The following is a 26,101-nucleotide window of genomic DNA, read 5'->3' on the forward strand; positions in this document are numbered from 1 at the left end:
GATTCCAGGAGGGATTCACACCATTACAATAGATTCTACTTTTTTGGTGAAGTTATTGCTATGGGCTGAATTTTTATGTCCCTCTGCAAATTCATATGTTGAAGCCTTAATTCCCAATACGATGGTATTTGGACGTGGGGCCTTTGGGAAGTAACAAGGTCATGAGGATGGAGCCCTCATAGAGGAAATTAGTGCCTTTACACTAAGAGACATAATCTCTCCCTTCACCATGTGTGTGCATACAGCAGGAACATTGTCTGCAAACCAGGAAGACAGCCCTCAACAAGAACCAAATTAATCAGCATCTAGATGTTGGGCTTCTCAGACCCTAGAACAGTGAGAAACAGATGTCTATGGTCAGCCCAAGCTGACTGGGACAATTATTTGAACTAATTTCTGTTCTTTGCAACCAAAAAGTATTCATTGATATGGTTTCTTAGGCTCCTAATTCTAAATATTAATTCTAAGTATTCATTGATATGGTTTCTTAGGCTCCTGCTAATTCTAAATATTAATTTGTAAATCTAACTGACATACCTCTTTCCATCTCCTAGTCTTGTGCTCTTTCAGATGTTCAGTAATTTGCCTTGGCATTCAAAAAGATACAAAAGAAGAAAAAAGAAAAAGGGAAAAAGCTTTCTGTCCAAAGGAGCTTTCTATGCTCTTGACCTACAATTCTGGTTTTCTTGTCTGTTTTTAGCTTCCTCATCTGATTACTGACAAAGTGGGCCTTTTGAGGTCTTCCAGATAGTTCTAGTAACTTCTGTCTCAGCTTCATGATGCCTAGTCCCTGAAAGACAGTAATATTTTACCTTAGGGGTGAGTTCATTTTCTCCCAGGTTCTGAATTTCCAACTCAATAAAATGTCGCTCAGTAGCAAATTATAGTAGCTCTGGATACTGAAGATAACAGCCTCAAATGAGAAATACCTCTATAGTCAGGTGCCACATAATAATGCCTCAGTCAAGGATGGACCACATATATAATGGTGGTCACATACAATTATACCATATTTTTACTGTACCTTTTCTATGTTTAGATATAAAAATATTTACCATTGTGTTACAGTTGCCTACAGTATTCAGTACAGTAACATGCTGCCCAGGTTTATAGCCTGGGAACAATAGCCTTATACCACATAGCCTAGGTGTGGAGTGGGCCACACCATCTAGGTTGTACACTTTATGACCTTCATACAACAAAATCACTCAGTGACGCATTTCTCAGAAATGTATCCCTGCCATTAAGGCCTGACTGTATTTGCAAAGCTTCTAAGCTATATTATAACGGATTTTCATTGTGTTTGACTTTTCCCCTTATAGACTGGTTTCAACTACTGTAGTGGGGGAAGACAATCTGATATGAGGTAAGTCTTCTTATATTTATGTACCAGAGATGGGATACTTAATTATAACATTAACCTAGCAGAAGTAGAATTACGGTTAATCCAGTGAAAATTCAGCAAAAGTAAATGAATTCAAATCCTTTTGTTATACTATACAAACTTTCACTTTAGAGATCTTTAATGAGATTTGTTTCAATAAAATTAACTATTCAAAAATATCATGAAGTGATAGGTTTTCAACTACTGTTAATTTTTTATAGTTCAACTAACATGAATAGAAATTTATACTGGGCTGAACACGGTGGCTCACACCTGTACTCCTAGCACTTTTGGAGGTCAAGGCGGGTGGATTGCCTGAGCTCAGGAGTTCGAGACCAGCCTGGTGAACATGGTGAAACCCTGTCTCTACTAAAAATAGAAAAAATTAGTGGGGTGTGGTGGCATGTGCCTGTAATCCCAGCTACTTGGGAGGCAGAGACAGGAGAATTGCTTGAACCTGGGAGATGGAGGTTGCAGAGAGCCGAGACTGCGCCATTGCACTCCAGCCTGGGGTGACAGAGCGAGACTGCGTCTCAAAAAACAAAACAAAACAAAACAAAAAAAGAAAATAAATTTATACTGAAGAGCAGCTCAATTAAATCTACTAAAAAACCCTGCCAAATTGGAAGTAAAAGTTAATTAACTTAAGCTAGGAATGAAAATATTAATTATATAAAAATTAAAGTTTAGCTCAAGTAACAGATTTGCCTGAGGTGTGAATATCATGTCATAATATATTATACCTAACAATACCCCACCCACAATTTTATTAAAGCAGAAGGATTGATTATGAAAAGTGACAAATTATTATTAAAGAACTGAGTTGAAATTCATGTAATTTGAATTGGTGATAATTAAATCTGAGAGTCCTTCTCTGTAATTTACTTTTTTTTAAAGAGGCAGGGTCTTGTTCTGTTGTTCAGGCTGGAGTGCAGTGGCACAATCATAGTTCACTGTAGCCTAGAAGCCTCTAACTCCCAGGTTCAAGGAATACTCCCACCTCAGCCTCCCAAGTAGCTAGAACTACAGGTGTGTGCCACCATGCCTGGCTAATTTTTTTGGTAGAGACAAGGTCTTGCTATCTTGCCCAGGGTGGTCCTGAACTCTTGGGATCAGGCAGTCCTCTAATCTCAGCCTCTCAAAGTGCTGAGGTTATAGGTATGAGCCACTGTGCCTGGCCCAACTTTTTTTCTTTAATAAACTCTTTTACTGAATGTAACACACAGACAAAAAAAAAAAAAAAAAACCACATCATATTGAATATTTTTATAGGTTAACTTTTAATCTAATAATTCCACTTCTAAGAATTTATCCTAGGCTGGGCGCCTGTAATCGTAGCACTTTGGGAAGCCAAGGTGGGTGGATCACTTGAGGTCAGGAGTTTGAGACCAGCCTGGCCACTCAGGAAGCTGAGGCACAAGAATAGCTTGAACTCCGGAGGTGGAGGCTGCAGTAAGCTGAGATCACGCCACTGCTCTCCAGCCTGGGTGACAGGTGAAACTATGTCTCAAAAAAAAAAAAAAAAAAAAATCCTAAAAAATTAAAAAACCCAGTCATCCCTCTCATGGCTATTCTTTTAAAAGAGAAAAAGTGAAAAAAACTACATATTAACCAACAAACAATGATACTAATAATCGTATATCAATAAATGGAAAACTGTGGTGTTAAACGGAGGTAGCGGAGGATGATACAGATGTAGAAGCATTGTCATACATACATGTAGATGCATACAGATGTAGAAGCATTGTCATACATACATGTAGATGCATACAGATGTAGAAGCATTGTCATACATACATGTAGATGCATACAGATGTAGAAGCATTGTCATAGAAAGAAAACACTGCATGCAGAGCGAAGAAAATAACAAATTTCATGCAACCTATTTACCACACTATTTTCATTTATGTGAAAGTTTCTGTGTGGGTTTAAAGAAAGTTCTGTGAGTATCTCTACTAAATGTCGGCAATGATCATATCACTGGTGGGATTTAAGGTGATTTTCAGTTTGTTTTTCTATATTGACATTTTATAACTATAATAGTACCATTTAATAAGTGCTTACAACATAGAAGGCACACACACATACATGTGCACACATGCCTAATACATTACTTGTCTCACTCAAACCAGTAGAGAACTGCATGGTTACGTCATTATATAGATGGAGAAATTGAGGCACAGTGAGTTTAAGAAATTTGACCAACATAACACATCTAGAATCAGAACTTATAGCCAAAATATCTTTCAGTTTAAAAGCTTATTAATTAAAAACATTCCCTAAGGGTATTTACTTGGGGTGAAAAAAAGCCATAGTATAAGTAACTCATTTTTAGTCCTATGACATCAGAATTCCAATTTATAGGGCTCACAAAGTAGAAACCCCAGACCAAGAAATATTCCAATAAAAGTATAATAGGTATGTTGAATATTCACCCATTTATTCACTTAACAATCATTGCATAAGTGATGAGGATACAGGAATTTTCATTACCATTGTCATCATAGCTGCCATGTATTAAACACTGTGTTCTAGGTACCAGATTCTCTGAAAGTCACTTTGTAGAAATGACTTTATTTAGTCAGATACGGTCGCTGCCCTCAAGGATCTGGTACTCTGTAAGTGACATGGTTTTGGAAACAAATAATTGCATTGCCATATGATGTGTGTAGGCATAAAACAAGCAGCAATTGTCTCATCTTGGAGTTGGGTAGTTTGCTCTTAAGAAGCAGTAGACAGATGTTTAGACAGAAGTTTAGCAGGCACAGGGGAAGTGAGTGGCAACAGTATTCCATGACTGGGGAAAAGCATATGAAAGGCACGCAGGTGTGAAACTCAAGGTCTCTCTGTAGGAACCACAGGTACTTTTACAGTGTAGCTTTCGGGGTGGGGAGGAGAGAAGTAGACTGACAGAGATAATAGAGGTAGTTTCTTCTTTCCAAAAATCTTGGGCACTGGCCCCCCTGAAGAAGATGCCCACTTTCCAAACCATTGCTCCCACTTTACAGATGGGAGAACCAAAGGGAGGAAAGGAGTACCAGGCTAGGGATGGGACAGGGCAGATGCCTGAAACTCAGGTGAAACACAATTTCACAATAATGAAAAAAGACTTCTGAATAAATTATCACATTAATTTTTTCCTTGGAAAAGACAAAGTAGTGTACAACAAGCAGCCACTTCTTAATACCTTGGGCAAAGGAGCAGGTTTCAAGGACTCAGTTTAATGGAAATCGCAGTGCTGAAGTAAAATCTTCCACAGCTGCAATTTAATCTATTTCTTGTGAAGTATAATGTTTCCAAAGGATCACATTCATTTAAAAGGCTTAAAGATGAGAGATTTATTTTCTCTCAAACAAAACTAATTAAATTGAAATACATTCTAAAGGCAGCATAATAGTAATATGCAGCTCACACATCTGTCTAAATTTGTTATATTGGGAAAAGAGTAAGATATCCTTTTGAATTCTAAACCCTGACATATTTTTGAAAAATACTGACTTCGAGAAAATAGAGAAATATGTTTCTGTGTTGTTCTAATTTTGAATACTCCTGTGGAAGTTGCTCCAATTGCCACAAGCTGTTTCACTTGACCAAATGAAGTAGGTGACTATAAGTAATTTCCCATTAGCTGCACGGCAAAGGAAAGAATAAATGAATGAAAGCACAGTATAATCCACCTCTTATATTACAGAGGAATCATGGTTTCCTAGGACATTGAGATATTACAGCCTAACTCTATCAATGGTATTATTAGCCACCTAAGCAGACAGGACTGGTGACCAATGACCAGGAATTTATTCTTCTAAGAACATTGATATATGCTACCAGTCAAGACTTTCCCTAAACTAGGAGTGCTTAATGTTTGCTCCTTTTCATAAAAACAGCTGATCTAATTAGAACCCCACCTCAATTCTCTCTGTTGCTAGAAATCTTTTCTCTTGCCTTCAAAGTATTTCACTTGTCCCTTGTATAGACATAGTGAAAAACCCATTCAATCATCAAAGGACTCTATCACTCCCTAACTGTGCTCCCTTCCAACTCCAGTTTCTCTCTCTCTCTCTTTTTTTTTTTTTTTTTTGAGACAGAGTTTCGCTCTTGTTGCCCAGGTTAGAGTGCAGTGGCACGATCTTGGCTCACTGCAACCTCCGCCTCCCGGGTTCAAGTGATTCTCCTGCCTCAGCCTCCCAAGTAGCTGGGATTATAGGCGTGCACTACCACACCCGGCTAATTTTTTTGTATTTCTGGTAGAGACAGGGTTTCACTATGTTGGCCAGGCTGGCCTCAAACTCCTGACCTCAAATGATCCACCTGCCTCAGCCTCCCAAAGTGCTGGGATTACAGGTGTGAGCCACTGCGCCCCGCTCTCTTTTTCTTTCTTTTAAACAGTTATCTTGTTAGTGAATCAGTCCTGTAGGGGCAGGATTACATGATATACAGTTGATAGCTTTTAAAGTATAACTCATCCAGAGTCCAGTACTGCCACACTACCCACCATGAAAGAGAAGGTTGGTGTTCCTGTACTTTTGTAATGACGACGTTGAGACTCACAAACTCAGTGACTTACAAAGGGGTTCTAGGTAAGGAGGTGGCAGAGCCAGAATCCAAGCTCAAGCCTCCTGATCCCAAAGCCTCTAGGTAGGTTCGGGGCCTCTGGAATGGGTAACAAGAAGATGGAACTTGGTGCTATGGGACTCCTGCTACCTCTGTAATACTCATCCTAATCACCCACATCCCCAGCTTCCCTGCCACCACTAAAACAACAAAACAAAACCCAGCACCCAATTCTCATTCATTATTTTTTTACAGTGGTAAAGAGAAAAACCCAACTCAAGTGTCAGCTTTAAAAACTCTGGGCTGTCACGTCCTTTCTGTTTGTTAGTTTTTGTGAAGGACCTCTTCAAGGAGAACTACAAACCACTGCTCAAGGAAATAAAAGAGGATACAAAGAAATGGAAGAACATTCCATGCTCATGGGTAGGAAGAATCAATATCGTGAAAATGGCCATACTGCCCAAGGTAATTTATAGATTCAATGCCATCCCCATCAAGCTACCACTGACTTTCTTCACAGAATTGGAAAAAACTACTTTAAAATTCATATGGAACCAAAAAAGAGTCCGCATCACCAAGTCAATCCTAAGCCAAAAGAACAAAGCTGGAGGCATCACACTACCTGACTTCAAACTATACTATAAGGCTACAGTAACAGCATGTTACTGGTACCAAAACAGAGATATAGATCAATGGAACAGAACAGAGCCCTCAGAAATAACGCCGCATATCTACAACTATCTGATCTTTGACAAACCTGAGAAAAATAAGCAATGGGGAAAGGATTCCCTATTTAATAAATCGTGCTGGGAAAACTGGCTAGCCATATGTAGAAAGCTGAAGCTGGATCCCTTCCTTACACCTTATACAAAAATTAATTCAAGATGGATTAAAGACTTAAACGTTAGACCTAAAACCATAAAAACCCTAGAAGAAAACCTAGGTATTACCATTCAGGACATAGGCATGGGTGAGGACTTCATGTCTAAAACACGAAAAGCAATGGCAACAAAAGCCAAAATTGACAAATGGGATCTAATTAAACTAAAGAGCTTCTGCACAGCAAAAGAAACTACCAGCAGAGCGAACAGGCAACCTACAAAATGGGAGAAAATTTTCGCAACCTACTCATTTGACAAAGGGCTAATATCCAGAATCTACAATGAACTCAAACAAATTTACAAGAAAAAAACAAACAACCCCATCAAAAAGGACATGAGCAGACACTTCTCAAAAGAAGACATTTATGCAGCCAAAAAACACATGAAAAAATGCTCACCATCACTGGCCATCAGAGAAATGCAAATCAAAACCACAATGAGATACCATCTCACACCAGTTAGAATGGCAATCATTAAAAAGTCAGGAAACGACAAGTGCTGGAGAGGATGTGGAGAAATAGGAACACTTTTACACTGTTGGTGGGACTGTAAACTAGTTCAACCATTGTGGAAGTCAGTGTGGCGATTCCTCAGGGATCTAGAACTAGAAATACCATTTGACCCAGCCATCCCATTACTGGGTATATACCCAAAGGACTATAAATCATGCTGCTATAAAGACACATGCACACGTATGTTTATTGTGGCACTGTTCACAATAGCAAAGACTTGGAACCAACCCAAATGTCCAACAATGATAGACTGGATTAAGAAAATGTGGCACGTGTACACCATGGAATAGTATGCAGCCATAAAAAATGATGAGTTCATGTCCTTTGTAGGGACATGGATGAAATTGGAACTCATCATTCTCAGTAAACTATCGCAAGAACAAAAAACCAAACACCACATATTCTCACTCATAGGTGGGAATTGAACAATGAGAACACATGGACACAGGAAGGGGAACATCACACTCTGGGGACTGTTGTGGGGTGGGGGGAGGGGGGAGGGATAGCATTAGGAGATATACCTCATGTAAATGACGAGTTAATGAGTGCAGCACACCAGCATGGCACATGTATACATATGTAACTAACCTGCACATTGTGCACATGTACCCTAAAACTTAAAGTATAATAATAATTTAAAAAAAAAAAACAACTCTAGGCTGGGGATGGTGGCTGTCACCTGCAATCCCAGCACGTTGGGAGGCCGAGGCGGGAGGATCACCTGAGGTCAGGAGTTCGAGACCAGCCTGGCCAATATGGTGAAACCCCATCTCTACTAAAAATACAAAAATTAGCCGGGCATGGTGGCAGGTGCCTGTAATCCCAGCTACTCGGGAGGCTGAGGCAGGAGAATTGCTTGAACCTGGGAGGCAGAGGTTGCAGAGCTGCGATCACACCACTGCACTCCAGTCTGGGTGACAGAGCAAGACTCTGCCTAAAAAAAACCCAAAAAAAAACACAACAAAAACAAAAACCACAACTCTGCCTCACCTCAGCACAGTACTACTTTCTTCCTTAACCGTATATGTATATGTGTGAAAAACTTTCTCTAATGACAAAACTTTCACCTATCAGGTTGCCTGAGATCTTATAATATCCAGTATTTGCTAGCTTTTGGGGTGGAAGGAGTGGAACGGTCTCTCTTATATACTGGTTTCTGTTTTGTTTGTGTTTTTGAGATAGAGTCTCACTCTGTCACCCAGGCTGGAGTGCAATGGTGTGATCTCAGCTCACTGTAACCTCCACCGCCTGGGTTCAAACGATTATTGTGCCTCAGCCCCCCGAGTAGCTGAGATTACAGCTGTGTACCACCATTTTTGGCTAATTTTTGTATTTTTAGTAGAGATGGGGTTTCACCATGTTGGCCAGGCTGGTCTTGAACTCCTGACCTCAGGTGATCTGCCCACCTCAGCCTCCCAAAGTGCCTCTCTTATATACTGTTAATGGGGCAGAAAATATACAAATAAAGTAAAATACAAAAGGCTAATGTAAGAAAACTTCTCTCAATTCTAAGAGCATATTTTTCCAGGCTGCATTTCAGTACAGTCACTACAATATCCATAGGACAGGAAGGAAGTTGGGAAAGCGCTGGACAAAGGAGGAAATGGAGGCCCAGAGAACAATCCCAATAGGTTATGGAAGACATGGGGGAAAACCGCAGAAAGAAGAGTCGAGAGAGGCACTGCTGAAAATTACTCCTTCCATAAATTTCTTCCCCAGCATACATTCTTGTCGCTATTTTTTTTTTTAACAGATTTCTTCAGTAATCTGCTTCTTCAATCATCATTTTTACTTTCTATTTTCATGGCACTTTCCATAATTTTAAGATAATTTGGCTCACTGGAGAGACCACACATAAAGCTTTTGTGTGAGCAATAATGAGGACTGCAGTAATAAAAAATAAATGATTGTCATTTCTCCAAGACAAGAATATGGATTTTTGGCCTCAATATTTCAGTGGCATAAGGAAGTATGACTAAATAATTTAACTCTTCCCCTAACAAGCCATAGTCAGAAACAAAAATGGCAGAAATAGAGCTCAAAGACTTCACAGCAGGAAACAGAAAAGAATGAGGCCAACCGATACGAACTAGGTTTTACATAATAGTTCCTGCAGTTGGAAAATAAAACTCGAACTCTATGAAGGAACTGAAGGGTAAAGGTCTTTAATTATGAAGTTCAGACAAGCTCTCCTAGTGCAAGAACAAGCTCAAAAAATAAATTTTCTTCTTCTTTGGTTCTTAAGTGATGAATATAATTTCACTAACTACATTCTACTTTTAATTAATTCAAAGTGGCATTAAAATTTTAAAAGACAGGCTGGGCACAGTGGCTCACATCTGTAATTCCAGCCCTTTGGGAGGTTGAGGTGGGAAGACTGCTTGAGCCCAGGAGTTGGAGATTAGCCTGGGCAATACAGAAAGACTTTGACTCTACAACAAATAAAATAAAAATTAGCTGGGCTAGGCGCAGTGGCTCACGCCTGTAATCCCAGCACTTTGGGAGGCGGAGGCAGGCAGATCACTTAAGATCAGGAGTTCGAGACCAGCCTGGCCAACATGGTGAAACCCCATCTCTACTAAAAATACAAAAAAAAATTAGCCAGGCCTGATGGCGCATGCCTATAATCTCAGTTCATCGAGAGGCTGAGGCAGAAGAATAGCTTGAATTTAGGAGGTGGAGGTTGCAGTGAGCCAAGATCATGCCACTGAACTCCAGCTTGGGTGACAGAGTGAGATTCTTTCTCAAAAAGAAAAAAAATATATATATAAAATATATATATAATAATATATTTATATATATATTATATATATATTAATATATATATATAAAAGCTGGGCACAGTGGCATGCACCTATAGTTCTAGCTACTCCGGAGGCTGAGGAGGGAGGATCACTTGAGCCCAGGAGTTTCAAGTTACAGTGAGCTATGATCATTCTATTGCACCCCCAGCCTGGGTGACAGAGCTAGACCCTGTCTTTTTTTTTTTTAAACAAAACAAAACAAAACAAAAAACCGCATACACAAAAAACTAAGAAGATAAGAATAGCATGGAATTGTATTGTGAGAAACTATCTTGGGTGTTTTAAACTAGTACTGGATAAATTGCATTAATCTTTATCTACTAAAACTATTAATACAAAACGGTAATGAATTCACATATTACCTTCTAGAATCATTATTAATCCAGAACTCAAATAACTTAAAAACACAGCCTACTGCCAGGCAAATAGTTAAGTACTCAATGTTAGCTCAATTCCCTATTCAGCACCCTAACCTCACTCTCAATTTCTTTTAATGAGCAAGTCTTTTGTAACTGAAACTGAGTATAACACAACTGATTACTTAAGGAACATGATTAGCAAGACACAGATAGCTATTGGTTACAACGCTGTAATGACCAGAAGACTGCACTTAGTGTGTGAGGCTGACCACTCAGCCAGCACCACAGTCTTCTGGCGACTTTTAGAGTTGTGAACCGGGTTGCAGATCATCTTACCAGTAACAAAATGAGGTGACTTTGGCTCCGCATATGGGAAGGTCATATTCAGGGCTTGCTTACAATATGTATTTGTGTCAGGTTTAATCACTCATTTTTTAATAGCTTTGAGATACAATATTGACATACAGCAAATTACACACTAAAGTGTAATATTTTAGTATTAGTGAATAGTATTTAGTATTAGTGAAACCATAGCTACAATCGAACACTTGATCAGTTTATTTTTACACTTTTAGCTATTTAGAACCTATCTCTGGCCAGGTGCAGTGGCTCACCCCTGTAATCCCAGCACTTTGGGAGGCCAAGGCGGGCAGATCACTTGAGGTCAGGAGTTCGAGACTAGCCTGGCCAACATGGTGACACCCCATCTCCACTAAAATACAAAAATTAGCCGGGCATGGTGGTGTGCACCTGTAATCCCAGGTACTCGGGAGGCTGAGGCACAAGAATCACTTGAACCTAGGAAGCAGAGGTTGCTGTGAGCCAAGATTGTGCCACTGTACTCCAGCCTGGGCAATAGAGCAAGACTCCATCTCAAAAAAAGAAAAGAAAAGAAAAGAAAAAAAGAACCTATCTCTATTAATAAAGCTACAGGAAAAGTTATTTTCTTGCAATTTTTAATTTTTTGTTCTTCTTCCTGTTCCTCAAACTACTGTTTCTATAATGGGATATTTTATTACATGAGATCTCTGAGGGCATAGTTATTTCATTAAGAAACACACTTCATAAAATTGCATCCATGTATGGTAATCTAAAAAAGCCAATCTAGATGACAGAAGCTTCTGACTATAAATTATAAGTAATCTTATCCATACATACGCAGAAGCTAGTGATTTATTAAGTACTCTACTGTACTTCCAAACACATCTAAGTTTTCCAAAAGATTTCAAAAACAATTCACTGGCAGCAAGCAGAAAGTCAGGGATAAACTGCTGAGACAGTGATGCTGGTAAGGGCTCCTGGCAGGAGTTTTGCATGAAGCAGCTGCATGTATACCTGGGCCAGTCATTTAACTTTTATGGTTTCAGTTTTTTCTCTTATAAAATAAATATTACTGGACACTGAGATCTGAGATTACCTGTAGCTCTATGTCTTTATCCCTGACAAATATGGGACACATTCATGCTTTTGATTTTTCATGATTCTTAAATATCATTTTACACATAAGCAAAATGACAGGATTTTACTTGGGTTATCCTTCAGGTGAATGATACAAAGGGAATGTACTGCATACTTCTTCTATTTCAAAAGGCTTGGGAGCCAGACAAAACACAGCTCAATACACTAGCCCAATCAATTGTGCACCTCTTGTGCCACCCACTTTGTTCCTTCTGGCTGCTTCTGGAACCTGACAAATCACTCCAATTCCCTGCACAGCACCATCAACTCTTTTTTCCTACATTGGCACTGAAGGGAAGATTATAAATGAATCCTATATTCATATGACAGCCCCATGCTCAGGCCTGTGCATTTTCCGGGACTAATTGCTTTGGGAAAGCCAATACTCTAGCATAAGTCTCATTCCAGTCCACATGGTGATTATATGTTAATGCCTTTTGAAATTAATTCAGTAACCCTCTTACTAGCATGGAAGTAAAGGGCAAAGAAGCTGAGATTTAATCATATTGTCTTTTAGGGGCTTAATGTAAAATTTCTTTTGTATGTGAACCAAGCCATTGATGGACAGAATTTGCTGAATGCTCTTCCACTGTAATGGTGCAGTCCCGCAGCAACAAAACTGCTAGCAAACGTCACACCAAAAGTGTGTCATGGACAGGGCTCTCAAAGAGAAGCTGAGTTTCTGGCTTCAAAGAAGCCACAATGTATGCTCAACCTCTCTTTTTGCTATTTTCTATAAATTAACCTCATCTAAGCGTCTGAAGGAATTAAGATCAAGTATAACTAAAAGGAGGCTGTGAGCAAAGCCATATCATAGAGAAAAAACAATAATGATAAATAATATGTGCAAATAATGAAGTTATAAAAATAATCAAGACACTGAGCATTTTACTTCAATTGAGGGAGAGACGATAAAAATAAACAGTGTCAGGGGGTAAAGCAACCACTCATGATTTGCTCTCAGAAACCCAATAGGTATAATCTAAAAGCCCACTTGCAAATGCTTCCCATATAATGCAGTATACTTCTACAATCTACTACACTGCAATATCCAAAGAACAGCTATTATAACACTGGCTTTAGCTTTCTTGGTACTCATCATTAAATAAATTTCCTATACTCAGCTCAAAAGCACATTGGATTTGATATTATACTACATACAAATTCTTCACATATCATAGAGTAATAATTGCAAATTTTTCTGAGTTATAAAAACAGGGAAATGGTTCTCACATGAATTTAATTCTCTATCATCTCTGACCTAAAGCCCAATGAGAAGATGGGTTATAAATGCTTAAGAATCCTGTATATGGGCTGGGCATGGTGGCTCACCCCTGTAATCCCAGCACTTTGGGAGGCTGAGGCAGGTGGATCACCTGAGATCAGGAGTTTAAGACCAGCCTGACCAACATAGTGAAACCCCATCTCTACTAAATACAAAAAATTAGCCAGGCGTGGTGGCATGCACCTGTAATCCCAGCTACTTGGGAGGCTGAGGCAGGAGAATTGCTTGAACCTGGGAGGTGGAGGTTGCAGTGAGCCAAGGTGGCGCCACTGCACTCCAGACTGGGCAACAAGAGTGAAACTCTGTCTTGGGAAAAAAAAAAAAGAATCCTGTATATGCATTTTTCCATTCTCCCAGCTCTTCAGGATGTTGCATAGAGCCATCAAGGAATAAAAAGATGACTTCCCTATGGGACAGACTTTCAGAGACAAAGGCATTAATATAAATGAACTAAAAAGAACTGAGCTATACAACGCTGAAAAAAATTATGAATAAAATCAAAATCATCTGAAATGTATTAAGGTATTGCTATGTACCAGATACTCTTATTAATTCCCACACTACCCTCTGAGGTTGATGCTGTACAATCACTAGACTGGAAGCTCTGTGAGGGCAGGTATGTATTTTGTTCACCAGTAGAGAATCTACACTTTGTTCATACAGCACCTGCTATATGACAGATGCACAGTAAGATATTTGCTGAATGAATTAATTTCTCCATTTGAAAAAGGAGGTAGCTGAGGCTTAGAGAAGATAAATAATTAGCCAAAGATACATGATGCCAGAATCTATATTCCAACATATTTTTATTTGTTATCATTTTTTTTTAAACTAGAGAATCTTTGTGGAGTGATGGGGAGTTAAGTTATTGGTATGTTTAATCTTTTTGCTCATTCCATCTCTGAATGAAGATGAAATTGCTGAATTGCAATGAAAGGGCCAAATTCCAAAAGTCAAAGGAAAGCATAGGAGGAGTCCAATAAAGCAAAATGTTATTTTTTATCCAGCAGAGTTCTTCCAGACTCTAGCTTAGCAAACAGATACCGGAAGTTTCTAAGGGAGTGGAAGTCTGTTTTAATTAACAGTTAACTATTCACCATGTTGTGCTATTGTGATATAATCAGAAATATATATTAGTTCTCTGCTTGCAGTTTCTGGCACAGAGCTCCTAAAACCCTTGTAATTTCCTGAGCAACAGGGGTGCTAGGTGTTAGTTACATCTCTTGTTTTAATATTTGGTCTCTGATCTGGGTTCCTGACACAGAGCTCCTAATCCCTTGGAATTCCTTGTGTGACAAGAGTGTCTTTTGTTCTAATGAGGCAACTCTTGGTGGGTTCTTGAATGGGAGATGATTGCCAGAAGGACCAAACCACAGCTAAAAGCTTGGAATGTTCAGTTCCGACCCTCAGGGAGAATGAGGTAATAATTGCTCATGCCTACATGATGAAGCCTTAATAAAAACCCCTGAACTATGGGGTTTGAAGAGCTCTTGGCTTGCTGAACACGTGGACCTGTCTGGTGGGTAGCACGCCCAGACAGGGCATGGAAACTCTGCCCTCCCCTTCACTTACACCTCAACCTGTGTATCTATCTCTTCATCTGGTTGTTCACCTGTATCTTCGTAACTTCCTTTATGACTAAATATAAGTAAATTGTTTCCCTGACTTCTGTGAGTCACCCTAGCAAATTAATCAAACCTGAGTTAGGGGTTAATGGGAACTCCCAATTAAGAGCTGGTTGGTCAGAAGTTCAGGTCATAACCTGGGATTGCAAACAGCCTCTAAAGTGGTGGGAGACAGTATTGTGGGACTGAGCCCTTAACTTGTGGGACTGACGCTGTCTCCAGGTACCTAGTGTCAGAATTGAATTGAATCATAGGATACTCAATTGGTGTCAGCTGAAGAATTGCTTGGTATGTGGGGGATAGTCTTCACACATTTGATGTCAGTTGATGTTCTGCTGTCTAAGAGAAGGAAAACTCTTTACCTCTTACATACATTATGCTGAGCAACTTCTGAAATACAACCAATAACCAAAAGAATCGAGACAAGTTACGGTAGGTCTTCCAAGTCCAGTGCTTGCTGCCACATACATAGTGCTGAATTTTGTGTTTGACCTGTAAAACACTCTCATTACTCTGCAGCCACAGCTCATTTGTTACCACTGTCTAATAAAATGTCAGACAGAGAAATAAAATACCCATGCTCCTGTTGGTCTGGATATCACAGGACATTCCATCTTGAGTCTTAATAAGGTAGAAAGAACAGAACAAGAATCTTCATATTCCAAATTATAGCCTTTGGAGTATTTCCATGTACCAAGCAAGACAGGAAATCTCTGTTTAGATATGTATAACATAACAGAGTGACTTAATGTACATGATTCCCTGAGGACTAAAGCATCAAAAATCAGGAATCTCCTGAATCTAAACAAATTGGGTTGGTTAAAGAAGTCCCATGGGGACCAGGCCCGGTGACTCACACCTGTAATCCCAGCACTTTAGGAGGCTGAGGCGGGTGGATCACCCGAGGTCGGGAGTTCGAGACCAGCCTGACCAACATGGAGAAACCCCGTCTCTACTAAAAATACAAATATTAGCTGGGCATGGTGGCACATGCCTGTAATCCTGGCTACTCGGGAGGCTGAGGCAGGAGAATCTCTTGAACTTGGGAGGCAGAGGTTGCAGTGAACCGAGATCGTGCTATTGCATTCCAGCCTGGGCAACAAGAGTGAAACTCCGTCTCAAAAAAAAAAAAAAAAAAAAAAGTCCCACAGGGAACATAGTATACTTTAGTGGCTGTAACATGGGTCTTGGAGTCTGGCAAGCCTGAGTTCTTATCCACACTTATTCACTTAGTTCTGCAATATTAGGTATATTATTTACCCAGTTTCTAATCCATAAAATGGAGATAATAATAATTGTTACCATAAAGGATTTTTAAGAATACTGAATACAAATATGTACAATGCATATGCACAGTGCTAGCAATAACTGAGTACATTGGCTCTAACTTTCATCATTTTTACTACCAGCATCACTTTTGTCTCATCTCTGAGGAAGTCTCTAAACATAAGCCAAAGGAAACAAACTGAGGCAATGAATAATATTGGTTACATAAGGTCATCTTTGACTTTATTTATGTAATGATTATGCTAGTCAGTGTTACGACCCAATGTGGGTCCCATTCATGGTGCCATATTATAAAAGAACAAGAAAAGAAAAGTAATCCTGGAAGTGACTTCTTTGCAGAAACAGGTTTTAAGTGGGGAGAAGCAACCAAGGTTTGGAAGAAAGAGTTGATGGCGATGGTCTTCCTGTTGCACCTGGCCAGCTGTGGCAGTAGTTATTATTAGGCAAGTAAAATTATGGATGACTGTAAACTCTATTCTGAGTCAGAGTCTGAGGAGGAAATCGTAAAATGCAAAATCAGTAAGCCTTCATTTCAAGTAAGCAGTCTAACACTCAGTGTCTCCATGATTTAGCTCCCCTAAGTGTCCTAAAGTTGGAATATTTTATCAAATAGGCTTTAAAGCACAATGGTTTACAAAGAGCTACAAGTCAAACTGCCTGCCATTGAATCCTAACACCATCATTTACTTTGTGATCTCACCAGTAAAAGAGGTTGTTGTGTTTGGTACCAGGTATATTTTAGCTGTTATTGTCATCATCAACATCATCATCATCATCATCATCATCATTGCATTTCTCATTTTGTAGTATAAATATCTTTTCACGTCTGTTTTCTTCTTCTAGACTGTGAGCTATACTAATGAAGGAACTGGATGTATTCATCTCTTTTTCTGTTTCTGGTCCTAATAGACACTCAAAAGTGTTAGCTGAAAGAATGAGTGAATGAACAAGCAAATGAGTATCAAACTAAGATAAGCTCAGAACAGATACCTTAAATTTCAGTGTAGAAGAATAAGAATAACCTTTTCAGATTATTAATGAAATTATCTGGAATAATTAAAAGAGGATCAGTCATCTTCTTAGCTTCTCTTTTGTCTATTCTATTCCTAAAGAAAGAACCTATGTAGCCTTAACCCATATCCTGAACTTCACAGACATTAACTATTATTTTTGAGAAGTTCACAGGCTCTTGTTGGCTCTAACATCTTCCCCACTTCCCCCCAAAAAACTGAAGAACCACAACAGTTACATGTATGACTAATTTAAAACCCAAAGAGAATTTTGATAAATACTATCAAAATTAGGTTAATATACAAATTAATTTTGAATATTTAAAAATTGATATTAAAAACAAAGGTTTTAATATGTTTCCATGATATTTTACTGAAGAACTTCTAAAATATTCTGTGAGATTAGTTTTTACTTAAGCAGCAAATAACATTTGCAAACAACAGTTTGATTTCTGTTCTTGCTTTGAAAAATGATTTTAAATAGTTGAAGGAAATATAATTTGACATCATTCTTCCCTTTCACCTGATTTTCCTATACAACATCCACTGCACCCATCCACTTCACCAAAAGATAAGTTAAAAACATATGCTTCTCACCTCTAAGAGTTCATCTCCAATATGCATTCGTCCATCTGTGGCAGCAGGTCCTTCCGGGTTAATTCCCACCACAAATATGCTCATGCGTGATCGGTCTTTATTACCAGCAAGGCTGAGTCCAAGTCCATTCTTATCTTTTTCAAGTTCAATAATGTGCAGTTCTCCAGGCAGATCTGCATATCTTTGTCTGATTTTTTCTATTAAAAGAATTTTTTAAAAATTAAATAGAGTAGCTTGATCTGTATTATTGAGATGTCAGCATTTCCCCATCCTTATTACTGTGATTTCTCAACTACGGTACCTTTTTTGTTTTTTAAGAGACAGAGTCTTGCTATATTGCGCAGACTGGAGTGCTGCAGTGGCTATTCACAGGTGTGACTATAGCACACTACAGCCTCCAACTCCTGGGCTCAAGTGATCCCCCTGCTTCAGCCTCCCAAGTAGCTGGAACTACTAGCATGTGGCACTGTGCCAAGCTCTATAATAGTTTATTTTTGAGAATGAAGGTACTTAAGGTCATGCATGGCCTTAGATGTAGGTTACAGTTAAAAATTATTTTATTTCCTCCTAAGAAGTTTAACTCGCCCATAAGACCTTCTGATTGTTCAGGTTCACACTGGCCTAGACTTTCTGTGGACTCTTTTCTTACCTAAGTCAATCAACACAAAGTGGTAGAAACCATGGTCCCCTTCCTATCTGCCCCAACCCACCCGCACTAAAAAGGGAAGCAAAAACATTAGCTGAGCACCAGATTTGAGGCAAGCAAAGTATTTGGTCTTAGAGATTTAACACTGAACAAAACAATCATGGTTTCTACTCTTAGGACTTATGGTCCAGTAGGAAAGAAAATCAACAATTCTAAATAATTACATTAATATATATTAATACAAAGGGTACCAAATAACACTGGGTTATGGGAGCAAAAGCAAGGGGAATTAAGGGTGTTGGTTTAGCTCTCATATTTGAATTCATTCCACAAATCTACCATTTACTCAATATCTAACAATGAATACATTGGTTTATCTCTATGAGGTTCCACTTTTTCATCTGTAAATTGTTACTATCCATTTCATGGATGTTGAGAAAATTAAACAACATACATATTGAAGGGCTTAGCGGCTCATAGTTTATAGGTGTTCTATACTTCTCTTATTCCATCTTCTGTCTCACTTTGCTACCTCTATGTTAGGGTCAAAAGGACCTGTTTTAGGAGATGGCTGGCTATGTCTCACTTGTGTTGGTTCTGTGCAGCAAAACCACACTGACAAATCAGTGTGAGGATGGTACTGCTTTAAGCATGTGCTGTGCCCCACAGAGCACAAGATCAGGCCAGGTGTGCCACCACACTCAAAGGCTTCATGCCTACTACCATGGCTGGAAGCAATCATCTCATCAGCTTTTAAATAACAAATTCGTAGATTGTGACCCTCTTGGAACCCTAAATGCTCATTCTAATGCTTCACTTATATTACATTTGCTGTCCTTAGGAGGGAACCTTGCAAATTAAAAGCTCAAGTCAAATCATTTGTCTTAAGGTAAAGTGGGGAAGAAGACAGCCCAGTCCACTCTATCACTTTACCAGACTTAACAAACACTGCTTTATAAGTGAGTAGATAAATTTAAACTTGTAAAAATGACTTTATGCATAAATTTACAATAAAAGAATAAAGCACAAGGGGGGGCTTATTTTAGAATGAAAATAAATCTGCTTTACAAGAATTTTGAAGAGAATCGTAAAGAACTCTCACTGAACAAAGCTTGTTACTAATAATAATGAACACATTTAGCAAAATACAGTAAAATGAAGGACTTGCAAGATCACAAAACTGTTAACTATATAGGAAAAGAGTTAAGTCATATTAACATTGAAGTGAATAAATACAAGGCATTTTTGCTGGTCGGCAACCAAGAACAAGATGCTGTGTGGGTACTTGAATGAATAGAGACATGTGAGACATGCATTACAGTAAAGATGCTCACACAGCATAACAGGAGAAATAAAGTTAACACAACAAATATTCAACAACTACAATTATTTTTGAAATTCCCAACCATTACGACTGCTGGTCACTGAATAAATACTAACTTATTAGTTAATTAGATCAGTGAATAAATACTAAATTAATTGTGCTACCAATAATTGCTTTTATTTTATTTTATTTTATTTTTTGAGATGAAGTCTTGCTCTGTCACCCAGGCTGGAGTGCAGTGGTGCGATCTTGGGTCAGGGCAACCTCCACCTCCCAGGTTCAAGCGATTCTTGTGCCTCAGCCTCCCGAGTAGCTGGGATCACAGGAGTGCGCCACCATACCCAGCTAATTTTTTAATTTTTAGTAGAGACAGGGTTTCGCCATGCGGCCCAGGCTGGTCTCAAACTCCCGATTTCAGGTGATCTGCCCGCCTTGGCCTCTTATAGAGCTGGGATTACAGGTGTGAGCCACCATGTCTGGCCCCAGTAATTGCTTTTAGAATTCCAAGAATGGATATGGCTAGAAAAGATTTTTTGGAATTAGCAAAATTTAAGCAGAGTCTTGAGTAAGGTATGGAATTTGATTATGTGAAGAAGAATCTTGGTGGGTGAAATGGCAAGAGGAAAACGCAGTTGGGATGGGGAGGAGAACACGGGTAGCTGTTGGCTGCAAACTGGAAATTCTTTGGACTAGTGAGTGGGTGATCAGAAATAAGACTGAAAGGTTAATTGATAGGCTGTTTACAGCAATAATATTCCATTTTAGGGGTTCTGCAGAGGTGCCATAGAGTCCCCCAGGGATGGGGGGTTGAATTCTCCCGGATTCAACCAGAGCACTTATGCTCTCATCTGCTTTGTTTATTGGACTTATAGGGTAAGACGGTTAAGAAATGATATCGCAGCTAAGAAAACAACATGAAACACCAATTTTAACACACCTCTCTCAGAAAGTAATAAGGCATCTTTTTTTTAAAAAAAAGATGTTGATAACTTTAACAAGACAATACACTCAAAATAGTAGATATAAGAGAACTCTACAACTGACAGACACAAAATGCACATTTTTTGCAACTCACACACAGAACAAGTACAGAAACAGACTGCATATTGGGCCATAAAAGAAACTTCAATAGCTCTCAAAGACTCAATATTACACAGGCTGTGTTCTTGAAATATAGTGCAATAAAACAAAAAAATTATAAATTAACAATAAAAAGAGAACTTTAAAAACCTCAGGGGTTTAGAAATAAATTAATATTAGCAAAAAACCCAAGATCTTAAACAGAAAATTAAGAAATACAGTATTCACAATTGAATAAAAATTATAATTCTCTATGTCAAACTTGAGAGACACAGCTAAAGAAGAACTTAGAAGGCAATTTTATAATTTTGAAGAATTTACCGGAGAACAAGAAAAGTTAAAAAAAAAGTATTACAACTAAGAAATTGGAAAAATACATAGCAAATGCAAAGAAATAAGAAGACAGAAAATAGCAAAGATAAGGGCATCTACTAATGAATGAATATAGAACTATCACCAACAAACAAAACAAAATAAAAATGCATTCTGAAGTTCAGTGAAATTAAAACCTACTTCTTAGAAAACATTAATAAGATAGGCTCTTTAAAAACTTAACGAGAAAAAATAGGTGATGAAAATAAATTACAAAGCTGGATACAGTGGCTCATGCTTATAATCCCAGCATTTTGGGAGGACTGCTTGAGCCCAGGAGTTTGAGACAAGCCTGGGCAACATAGCGAGACCCCGTTTGTACAAAAAATTTAAAAAGTTAGCCCAGCATAGCGGCACGCGCCTATAATTTTGGCTGCTCTGGAGGTTGAGGCGGGAGGATCATTAAGTCCAGGAGTTCAAGGCTACAATGAGCCATGACTGTACTACTGCACTTTAGTCTGGCCTACAGAGGAAGACCCTCATCTCTAAAAATAAATAAATAAAAATAAATTACAGAACTAAAAGAGAAAAATAACTGCAGACAGGTTTTTTAAATAAAATTATGGACCGTACAGCAACACAAACTATAAGTTGGTACATTTTAAAATCTATATGATGTAGACACATTTCTCAAAAAAATTAAAACACAATATTTAGTGCAAGAATAAATGTAAAACTGTAATGAACTACTAGCTATTAAAGACACTGAAATGAGGCTGGGCACGGTGTTTCATGCCTGTGATCCCAGCACTTTGGGAGGCTGAAGCATCACACATTCTTGTGGCAGAATAGGAAGGGTAAGGGTTAGGGTCACAATTAAGTTCAAACACAAGCTGAGGCACTTAACATCTCTGATTCCTTGGACCAATTACTAAACCTCCATGAACCCAGATTTCTTATGTAAAATGGGGTTGTTACCTTAAAAGTGGATGTTTCCCAAAAATGCCTGGGAGATAGGAGTCCAAATAATGTTAGGGGAAACAAAATCTCATGATTTTTGTTTCCATGATATAGTTATGTTGAGTTTTAAAGTTAGTCTTAAGTTGGTGACCAAGCTGCTCCTTTCTACTTAACTTTTTGTTTGTTTTAAGAAAAATGGAGACTTAAGGAAGAAAGAAGTTTTCCCCATGACGGCATGAAGAAAAGCCACACAGTCCTCTGGTGGGAACCATTAGAGGAAGGGACTAACATTGTTCTACCCTGAGTCTCTTCTTTGAGGCAGGGAGAAGACCCTGGAACATCTGCAGGTGCAGAGAAATGCCACCACTGGATCAAGTGTTTGTCCTGTGATATGGAGACCACTGAAACAGCTTTACAATTGTGTGCTAGTCAAGTGTAGAATCAAAACCCTTTCTGTAGTTTCTGTTTGAGAAAATAAAAAAGTTCTGGAGATGGATGGTTGTACAATGTGAATGTATTTAACATTGAACAATACAATTAAAGACGGTAAAATAGTAAATGTTGTTATGTATATTTTACCACAATTTAAAAAAGACCCCTATCAGTGGCTTAAAATACCCTCAAAAAATTGGTTCCCTTATCAATATCCCACTGAGGGACTAAGTTATAGATTTATTATTCTGACTTTTGAAACCAGCAGCTTCTTTTTTTTTTGAGTCAGAGTCTTGCTCTGTCGCCAGGCTGGAGTACAGTGGCACGATCTCGGTTCACTGCAACCTCCACCTTCCGGGTTCAAGCGATTCTCCTGCCTCAGCCTCCCGAGTAGCTGGGACTATAGGCATGCACCACCACGCCCAGCTAACTTTTGTAGTTTTAGTAGAGATGGGGTTTCACTACATTGGCCAAGATGGTCTCGATCTCTTGACCTTGTGATCCGCCCACATCGGCCTCCCAAAGTGCTGGGATTATTAGGCATGAGCCACCATGCCTGGCCAAAACCAGCAGCTATATTTTTCTAGTCAATGCTTTTTTGTGACCCTACTATAATCCTGCTTATTCAATGAATTACTATGAATTGAATCCAAATTCATGCCAGGCTTGTGATACAAAGGGAATATAATACTGAATTTGTTTTCAAGGACCCCAAAATCTATCACTGGAGACAAGCACGCATATGACTAGTTATAATTCAGAGAGATAAGAGCATTGAGAAAAATACCAGTAGCTGAAGTTACCCACTTATTTCAGTGTGTTGTCAGGAAAAACAACTAATATCTGCAAATATACTGAATAGTATAGATGTTCTAGCTAATTCTCAACCCACTGGTCAGCTACACTTTCTACTGTATCATGCCAAGGACTCGTTTTGGTTGACATTTCCAATAATCCTGCATCTATCTTGTTCTGACTTTATTTGCCTAAATGCTAACAGATGAGTTATTCAGCTTTCCTTAATTTCTTTTTATTGTTTTCTGTTTTGTGGGAGAATGAAATAAGCTCAACAGAATAAAGCTCAGCAAAAAAATCCCAACCCTGAAACATTAAAGAATTGGGTATACTTAGGCCGAGCACAGTGGCTCATACCCGTAATCCCAGCACTTTGGGAGGCTGAGGTGGGCAGATCACTAGCCAGGTCAGGGGTTCGAGACCAGCCTGGCCAGTATAGTGAAACCCTGTCTCTATTAAAAATACAAAAATTAGATGGCATGGTGACACATGCCTGTAATCCCAGCTAATCGGGAGGCTAAGGCAGGAGAATCACTTGAACCCAGGAGGGGGAGGTTGCAGTGAGCCGAGATGGCACCTCTACACTCCAGCCTGGGTGACAGAGCAACACTCTGCCTCAAAAAAAAAAAAATAATAATAATAATAATAATTGAGCGTATTTCATAGTTATACAATTTTATTAATAATTTTGGGGGGCCAGGTGCATCATCCCAGCATTTTGGAAGGCAGAAAGATTGCTTAAGGGCAGGAATTCAAGACTAGCCTGGGCAATATAGCAAGACTCCATCTCTACAAAAAATTAAAACATCAGCCAGGCATGAGGGTGGACACCTGTAGTCCCAGCTACTTGGGAGGCTGAGGTGGGATGACTGCTTGAGCCCAGGAGGTTGAGGCTGCACTGAGCCACAATCACGCCACTGCACTCCAGCCTGGGTGACAGAGCAAGACCCTGTCTCTAGTTTTGTCCATCTGTCTTCATGGTCCTAGCTGAAAAGTATCTTTTTAGATTCCTTATTTCCTTCGACTTCCCTCCCCTAGAATATAAACTCCATGAGCTCCTTGTTCACCCAACTCTCTGCAGTCTTCTGTACCCACAACAGTGTCTGGCATATATTAGATAGTCCATCTAAACCTACTGAAAACAGAAATGAGTGATTTTGAAGATCCTCTTCAATTGCTAGGACACACTGTTCTGACACTGCCCCAAACAATGTTATATAAAAGTGATTGGAAATCTAAAAGCTTTAGACAGACACAATTTTTTTCTCAAAGATAATTATCCCTTCAGTTAAAAGAAGTAAAACAATTTCCTCTTTAGAGCTGTATTCAAAATTAAAATCCATTAGTAGTACTAGAAAAACAAATTACTATGTGCACATTATCTTTTAAAACCCACTTTATCAAGCTGAAGAAACTTGATAAGCAAAAAGATTTATAGGTAATCATTTTTTTCAGTGCCTCATAAAACAGAAAGCATAATAATAAGAGAATAAAAGTGCCAAATACTCTGTAACACATATACTTCCATTGAATTTTTATTAACATTTTCAGGCCTCAGAATTTGGGTTACCCTACGACTTTTATTTAGACTCATAGTTAGATGGAGTTTAAAAGATGACAGGTCCAGCACTTCAGATACATTAATTGCTATGTTTTCACCATATCATGAAATCAGAGACTTTTAATTCAGGCAAAAGGAACTAAGAAATCATGGACCTTCTCTTACAGTCACCCCTCCTTACTTTCAGACTCCATTTGATAAAGAAATAAGACCAAAGAATGAAAATCTCACATAAGGTTATGAAGCTAATTTATGGGTTGAAACTATAGACTAAAGAGGTAAAGAGTATTCTTTTATTAGGTTGGTACAAAAGTAATTGTGATTTTTGCCAATAAAAGTAATGAAAAAAACCACAATGACTTTTGCACCAACCTAATACTTGAAGCCAATGAAGTTCTCCCTTAAAATTAAGAAACAGAAAAAACAAAGAACCCATCCTTTGTTGCCACACAAAAATACACACCACACACACATAAATTATGCCAGTACTAGCTTTTGGCAACTAAATATGAAAACTGTTAAAAAGTCTTCTAGCATATAGTTCAATTTTTTTCTCTAACAAATCATGTATAAAATTCTCCAATATCATTTTAAAAGAAGATAAAATGACTTCGAATTTCTCCCTCAGTTTTAAGAAGCTATCGTCAGAATCCTCACATGGTCATAATACCTCCTTATACGAAAGAAACATTTCACAGTTCACTGTGTCATCGATTCTTCCCCACACCTTCGTAAATGCCTCCATTTGCAGATGAACTGACTGATAGAGAACTGAGGTGACCTGGCCAATGTCAGGGTCAGTTCTGCTGAATCCAAGTGCTGTGACCTGTTCATCACAACACAGCCATCTCTTCAACTGGTAGACATTTTAGGTAATAAGATCCCTTGAGAGCTGAAACAATGGTTCCCAGGCCTATCTCCTTAGATTATTTGTCAGGCTTAGATTTATTGTTATTGTCAGGATTCAGAACACAATACCCTAAAATGTAGCACCTTAGCAGACTGAGTATTTTACACTGAAGGAAACTGAGAAAACCACAGAAGCAGGATTATGTGTTCTGACCTTCTCTTACCCCCTTCTCCTGAAGTGGCCACAGAAACTAGAAAGCCCCCTGCCCCCACTTCCCAGAAGCAGGCCACAAAACCTAAGAAGGTCACTCTCTGACCTCCCTCCCTTCTCCCCTGCAGATGTGTATGTGACAGGTGTCCTGCCCTATACTCAGAGGAAGGGAATAGCA

At 38.8% G+C, this 26,101-nt stretch overlaps 1 protein-coding gene across 7 annotated transcripts in view; it reads right to left on the reverse strand.

Annotated features, from left to right (window-relative positions):
• Positions 1 to 26,101, reverse strand: part of PATJ (PATJ crumbs cell polarity complex component) — a 422,746-nt gene that overhangs the window by 156,481 nt on the left and 240,164 nt on the right. For all 7 annotated transcript variants that reach the window (XM_057298703.2, XM_034966355.3, XM_034966351.3 and 4 more), the window contains exon 28: positions 17,754 to 17,950. In XM_057298703.2, coding sequence (XP_057154686.2) covers positions 17,754 to 17,950 — 197 coding nt within the window. The remainder of the gene's footprint in view (positions 1 to 17,753; positions 17,951 to 26,101) is intronic.

Source organism: Pan paniscus, chromosome 1, assembly GCF_029289425.2.
Source record: "Pan paniscus chromosome 1, NHGRI_mPanPan1-v2.0_pri, whole genome shotgun sequence".
NCBI lineage: Eukaryota > Metazoa > Chordata > Mammalia > Primates > Hominidae > Pan > Pan paniscus.